We start from the raw sequence: 7,589 nt of genomic DNA on the forward strand, positions 1-7,589 counted from the left end.
TTTTCCTTTAGATTCTAAATTTGTATTGTTATCGGCATACATAAGCGTATACAAATATGTCTTTATAATTCCTGTAAATGGTTCAACTTCATCTTGAATTTTAATCTCTCGATCAACTGGTTCAGTTACTTCATTTTCATGACTTGAATTTCCTTGAATCAATTTTGTAATCTTTGTTTTCCATTCACAAATCTCTTTACTCTTTCCATACATATTATTTGCAGTTTCAAAAACCTTCTTTATTCCTTCAATTTCTTCCATAATATGTTCGTATCTGAGCTCCAAACATGTGATGTATTGCTGTATATTTTTTAAATCCATATTAATAATGTTATTATTCATATTCATCAACTAAATAATAAAACTATATTTTTACCAGTTCAGAATCTGGTGTTAGTAGGCATTCATAATTCAGTTGGCCCAAATCTTGCTTACAATGTTCATTCAACTTATTTTCACTCTCATCATTATCATCATCGTCATCATCTATTAAACCTTCACCAAATTCACCATTTTCCATCTCCATTTCAAGTCTTTTTTTTATGTCTTCAGATGACCATCTTTCAGTCACTGCCACCTTGCGTTTATATTCAAATCCTGTACATTTGACTATGTCTAAATATAGCAGCTGTTATCCAAAAACTAATTTGTCAGTTTTACATTTTTATGTATCATATAATTACACAATCATATTCAACAATTTTTTTATAAATATTTATGTGATGCCCCGTACAAAACCATCGTGTACGAATCATCAACAACAGGATCATTACAAGGTTAAGTACTATATGCATTTTCAAAAGAGTTTGCATTCATTAATAAAGTGATGTCTAAACCAACATCGAATGTTTTACAATCCAAAAGCATGCTTCACTAAGTAGAAGCAAATAATAAGTGTATGTGACTACAATGGTCGTTATAAGTCATAGTTCAAAAGTACGAATGTTTGAATGCAAAAATAAAGTAGTTCATGCGATAGCAACTCTAAGCAGCGGGTGTCTACAGCACGACTAGTACATAGCGGAAGCTAACCTCAAGCACCTGAGAAAAACATGCTTGAAAACGTCAACACAAAGGTTGGTGAGCTATAGTTTAAGTATAACAGTATGTAAGGTAGGCCACGAGATTTCAGTGCTACAAAGAGCGTTTCAAAACAGTATGATAAAGTATATGTTAACTGTGAGCACTTGGTAACTAACTTAACGTTTATACCCCCTGAAAGTACACTTGGCAAGTGCGTATGTCTACGAAGTATTAAACACTCATTAAATGCTAGCGCTACTAGCGCTACTAGCCCGAGTGGGGATGTCAAACCCTATGGATCCATATCTAAGATTCGCGTTCACGGTTCAAAAACCAATGATTAAACGTTACCGAGCTAAAGGGAATGTTTATGCTGTTTTATAACCCACACATATATAAGTTTAAGTACTCGTGCCTAGTATGTAAAACATAAAATCCGCATGTATTCTCAGTTCCCAAAATAAGTTAAAGTAAAAAGGGAATGCTATAACTCACAATGATAATGTAGTCGTAAAGTCGGTTCGGAAAAGGTGTGCAAGTAATCGGTCCGAAAGTCCTCAACCTAAGTCAAATAGTACTAAGTCAGTAAATCAACTTAATAGGTTTAAAAGTATGTAAATAAGGTCTTAAGGGTCATCATCATTCATCATCAAACAAAAGGCGTAAAGTAAGTTTCGTTTATGAAAGTAGTTTAAAACAAAGACTGACTTCAGTCAGTCACCACGGCCTCTACCCTTACTGAAATAAGGTGAGACCAGTGGCCATGGCTCCGTATATGAGTCCCTTAAGTGTGGTAAAATTTACAGAAGAAAACTCGTCTTCGTTTGACCGTGGCGACGGTCTAAGTGCGAGTAGGTCAGAAATTTCTGCACAACGTTAAAGGACATAGTGACGATCGGAGGGCCATAAATCCTAAACCGTAACTCGGATTAAGACGAGTCCTATATGAAAAGTTATCTACTCGAAAATTTCTATAAAAAATCATGGTCTCAGTAGCCCAGGTCTACTGGTCTGTTACAGAAACAGCAGGTCAGTAGGGTTTGGACAGAAACAGTAAGTTTAAGTGAGTTCCGGTTGTCTTGGTGCTTGATGTTCATCACGGTTCTCATCCTTGATGCATATAGCTTCAAGTGTACAACTCATTGATGTGTCTACATCATCTTGACCAATATTTGACCATCATAACCTAAGTGCAAGTCTAAGACATGAAGCACAACTCACTTAAGAGTTGTATGAAGTTTGATGAACCAAAGTTACATCAAAGTCTTAGATCTAACACATACATGAACTTTAAAGCTAATAACAAGTTACAAACTTGAAAGTAAACTAACTAATCAAGATCTTAAGATGTAGAACATAGTTCTTAGTTAGATTTTGAAGATCCAAGACCCAAAAGTCTAGATCAAGCATAAGTATACAAAGTTATTTTTAAAGAAAACTTATTTAAATGTTCTTGAACTTTCAAGTTAACTTTTAGTTCCAAGAGATATGAGATCAAGACTAATTTGTAGTACTTGACCAACAACAACCAAAATCATAAAATTAAAGTGCAAGTAAAACTAAATAAACAAGTAAAAGGTTCATGGTTTGTTCATACTTTTAAAGATTCAACCAAGGTTTGATCTTTAAGTGAAGCAAACTTTAAGTTTACTTCAAGAACTACAAGTATGAGTTACAACACAAGAATTTACAAACTTTTGAAACAATAAAAGTAGAATCATAAACTAGTGAGTTTATGTTCTTATGTTCTTGATAAATACAAGATATTATGAAGAATCAAACTAGTAAGTTTGATCTTGTAACTAGTAAAGAACAACTAACAATTATATGTAATAAACTAACAACAACAAGTAATCAAACAACAACAAATGATGATGATGATATAGGTAGCATATGCTACGGTTTTACAAGAGAAAAGAAAGGAAGAAAAGCTTCATGTTCTTACAAGAATGTAGAAAGAGTTGAGAGAGAAATGAAGCAAGTATGTGTGTGTGTTTTTGAGAGAGAAATGCAAATGAATGAAGTGATGAATAATGAAATCAAAACTTCCCATATGGTGCCCTCAACCTCATAGTTTTGCTGCAGCAAAATGGAGGGAGAAGTTTGTTTGTTGGATACTTGGATGAAAAGCTTACAAAAGATGGATATTAAGGGTGCATGCATGGGGAAGGTGTGCAACTAGATTCCAAGTCCTTTTTAACTAACTAGTTCATGATCTAATTGATACTTACAAGTGAAAGAGTGGCTAGTTAGTCCACTTAAAATGTAGGGTGGGCTTCTAAAGTCCACTAATACTAATAATGGCCCAAGTTCAATTAAAAGCCCAAGTATGCATGTAATTAACAAGTTAATCCAATTAAAAGCCCAAGTAACTAACTAATAACTTTAGTTAATTAAAATGATTAATAAAACTTAATCATGAATGCAAATAATACTTTAAAATATTATTCGTGAAGTTTCGTGTGTCACAAAGACGTTTCGGGCACTTAAAAGTCAAGTACGGGCAATCATGGTAACATGTAAATGTGATAACATACATTCGTTTTATCATACGTATTAATAATAATAATTATTAATAAATAAACGTTGGGAAATCCAGGGTCGCTACAATTTACTTACAATAAGAAACGTTAATGGCCCGTTATAAAACTGTTCTCTGCTCCATCCATCCTTGCTCTGAAGTAGAGATTGGTAGATATATTCACACCAATCTAGTTTTGATACATCTGTTTCACTTTTGATACATGGTAAGAATTTTGTGTTGCATATTCCAAGCTGCATCCCTTCAGCCATTGTAGTTACAAAAACAACAAGAAAATTTAACACAAACATTCTGTCAGCTTCTGCGTGTTCTTTCATATATTCAACCACTTCTCCTACTCGGATCCCTTGTTTCTTTTTTGTAAACTGATTTTTCCAGGAAATTGTTATTGGATCATCTGGGTCAGTTCGATCAAATCTTTGAATCTTTGATCCACCAATCGGAACACCAAGTACATCATGAATTGTTTTCTTTGAAATTTTTATTGATCCGTTTTTCAGGTTCAGTGTTGATGACTTTTCATCAAACTTATCTACAAGATAGTAACCAAGCTTCAACTTATTTTCAGAAAACTTCAACGCTAAGATCGACCCAAATCCAATTTCTTTCACTTTTCTCTTTTATTCATCATTCATCTATTGTATTGCTGTGTATACACACTTTGGTGATGATCTTGAGGTTATGCTATCTTCATCTGTAAATTTATTATCATTTTGTTAGTTGAAGCACTTTTTTACAAACTAATAACTGTTAAAGATGAATCTTACCAGATTCTTTTTTGGTTTTTACTTGAGGTTATTTTGAGTCATCACTTGAACTTGCTTTCTTTTTGTCTTCATCTTCCTTCTTCTCATTACTTGCACGTTTGTCTGTCTTATCACCTTTCCTTTGATAAGTTGTTCTTTCCTTTATGTTTTGTTCACTTCTACCTATTTCAATAATTTTTATATACATTCTGTAATTTAAGTTATCAAATTAAGAGATAAAAACAGTAACAGGTGTCATTTTTAAAAAAAATAAATAATACCTTGTTCCACTATTTTCTTGATCTGTGGTCTTTCAAAGACATCATCTGATCAACCTTGCTTTCTTCTTCCTTTTCCTTCTTGTTATTTTCACCCTCAACTTCTTTATATTTTTTTCTCTATAATTTCTTTTTTTCCTTCTTTGTTCCACTAGTTCCTTCTCCAAAATTATTATTATTCACAATAGATTGTGGATTTTTATTTGGTATTATGTTGAATTTCTTTTTAAGTATTTCAAACATTACTTTCTCCAGTATCTTAATGTCTTCTTTAGTAGAAGTAGTTAGTTTTTGTCTCTTACTTACTAAAAGTTGTTTCAAACCTGCAACAATTTAGCAGAAAATATAGTTGATTAAAGTTCATAATTGTTTTTAAATCACATATTCATACATTACATGACAAATTCTTAATAACATACATTAAATGCATTAAATGTATGTTAAAAAATTTATTCTATACATACTGTTTTATTAACATACATCATTTGTATATTATGAAATTACTAATTTCATATCCTAAACTGAATGATTTTATATCTGGATCTATCAGTTAATTAACTTACATATGATGTATGTTATCCTTTTTTTATTTTTAACATACATCTAACGTATGATTATTAACATACGTCAACTGTATGTTATATAATCAATACATTCATATAGTCCAATTGAATGATCTTATATATGAATCTATCAGCTACTTTAACATACATCTAACGTATGTTATTATTTTTTATTTTTCGAGTTTCAATACATTTTTCATATAAAAAGTACGATATATTCAGATCAATACAAATATACAATTCAATATGAATACACAGTTTTATGATTTTTATTAACACACATCGATTGTATGTTAGATAATAAATACATTAGTAGGTCCAACTGAATGTTTTTATATCTGAATCTATCACCTACTTAACAAAAATTCACAGTGTGATGCATTCAATTTAATATGAATATACAATTCAATATGAATATCAAAACATATTCGTACCTATTTTTTGAAATTTTTTTGCGTTACCTTTCCCTTTATCTGCTGATTTTTTTTCCTTTTCTATCTTCTTCGCCAGTCATCTGCAGTTTTTTTTCATATGTATTTTTTTTATAAGATGAATCAATATGAATCTTAAATGTCTCACGTATTCAGAATATATTTCTTAGTGAGTGTTGAATATACCTTGTCGCGATTCATTTACGTTCAATGTTATTTTTCGATTTTTATGACTTGAATTTCTCAATTCTAATCGCGATTGATGTTTCTGATGTTGAATGTAACAATGAATGAATGCTTTGATCTGCAGATAAAACCCTATTTTCATGTTTTTTGTTATTTTTTATTTTATTTTAATAATAATTAATATTTTGTGTTTGGACAAAAATGCCCTTCCGCGTTATTTTTTAGTCAGATGAAATCTGCGGCTAGGATTCACTTATCCCCTTATCCCCAATTTGGTGCTTATCCCTTAATCTCCCCCTATATATATATATATATATATATATATATATATATATATATATATATATATATATATATATATATATATATATATATATATGCAAGGATGTAGTTAGGGGTGTGTGTGTGTGTGTGTGTGTGTATATATATATATATATATATATATATATATATATATATATATATATATATATATATATATAATCATATGGGTCGGGGGTTAAATATTGGTTCTTTAATGTCAAAGAATTTAGCACTACTAGACAAGTGGTGGTGGCGTTTCAAAACGGGCCACAATACATTATAGGCCAAAATTATCTTTAGCATTTATGGGCCGGGTGGGGGTTGGTTAATACTAATAATTTTCATTTTCCTAGTGGCGGCTCAACTTGGGCCAGCATAATTAAAGTAGGCTGTTCGATTGATAATACGAATATTGCATTCTCTTATTCGTTCGTCAAAGACATCGGGAATGGAAGCTCTATCAAATTTTGGTCAGACATATGGTTTGGATGTGCACCATTCAAGGATATTTTTAGTAGACTATATGCATTCAAAAGGTTAAAGGATGCTACGGTACTAGACATGATTCGATAAAATGAGGAGGGAATCTCAATATATTGGCAGTGGATTCGTAACTCTCGTGGCAGAGCTTTAACTGATATCGAAGAGCTGTCAAAACTGATTTCAATTGTTCGACTTCAGCCCAGCTCGCATGACAATTGGAGATGGAGCCTAGGTTCTGATGGTATTTTTACTTCGAAGAATCTCACGTTATTTATTGACGGGAAAAGGCTACTACCAGGTAATCATTTTGCTGAAACGATTAGAAATAAATCTATTCCTCAAAAAGTTGAAATTTTTGCTTGGAGAGCAAAGCCTAAACGTCTATCGGTGAGTTCTGAACTTGATAAGAGAGGTATGGACTTAGACTCAATCTTATATTCGCTTTGTGAGGAAGAAATCGAAAATGTGGATCATTCATTGTCTAAGTGCAAAAAAGTGGTTGAATTCTGGAAAGCCTTTTTAAAATGGTGGAATATCTTAGATAGCAGTTTAAACTCTCTCGATCCTCTTGTCACGTATACAATCTTTGGTTCATTCTCGAAACATGGGGAAACAATATGGGAATCTGTGAAGTGGGTTTGTTGTTATGCGTTATGGAAGGAAAGGAATAACAAAGTGTTTAAAAAGAAAGAGTGGAACATTTCAATTATCTTATCCAAGTCGCAAACATTGAGTTTCAGGTGGCTTTCGAATCGTCTCGAGAAGGATCTATTGGAGTGGCACTAATGGATCATCAATCCGGGCTTCTATGTGACTATGTCAAACAACCCAGAACGGGGGTAGGTTAATTAAGTCAAGTTGATTATGTAAAATATAGTGGTGTTTCTTTTCATTCTCGTGCAGCTATGGGCTCCTTTTACATTTGTAACTTTCTTTTTTTGCCCATTTTTCTGCGTTACATGTAGTTTTTTATATTTATATATTGCTTGCTTTTCAAAAAATAAAATAAAAATAATAGTAATACTAATTCTAAT

General features: G+C 31.8%; 1 protein-coding gene across 1 annotated transcript; it reads left to right on the forward strand.

Annotated features, from left to right (window-relative positions):
• Positions 1-6,520: 6,520 nt before the first annotated feature.
• Positions 6,521-7,341, forward strand: LOC139853980 (uncharacterized). Its single transcript, XM_071843317.1, has 2 exons — positions 6,521-6,562; positions 6,676-7,341. Exons 1-2 carry the CDS (start codon positions 6,521-6,523, stop codon positions 7,339-7,341), a joined length of 708 nt encoding a protein of 235 aa, XP_071699418.1.
• The last annotated feature ends 248 nt before the right edge of the window (positions 7,342-7,589 follow it).

This window comes from Rutidosis leptorrhynchoides, chromosome 1 (assembly GCF_046630445.1).
Source record: "Rutidosis leptorrhynchoides isolate AG116_Rl617_1_P2 chromosome 1, CSIRO_AGI_Rlap_v1, whole genome shotgun sequence".
Classification (NCBI taxonomy): Eukaryota; Viridiplantae; Streptophyta; class Magnoliopsida; order Asterales; family Asteraceae; genus Rutidosis; species Rutidosis leptorrhynchoides.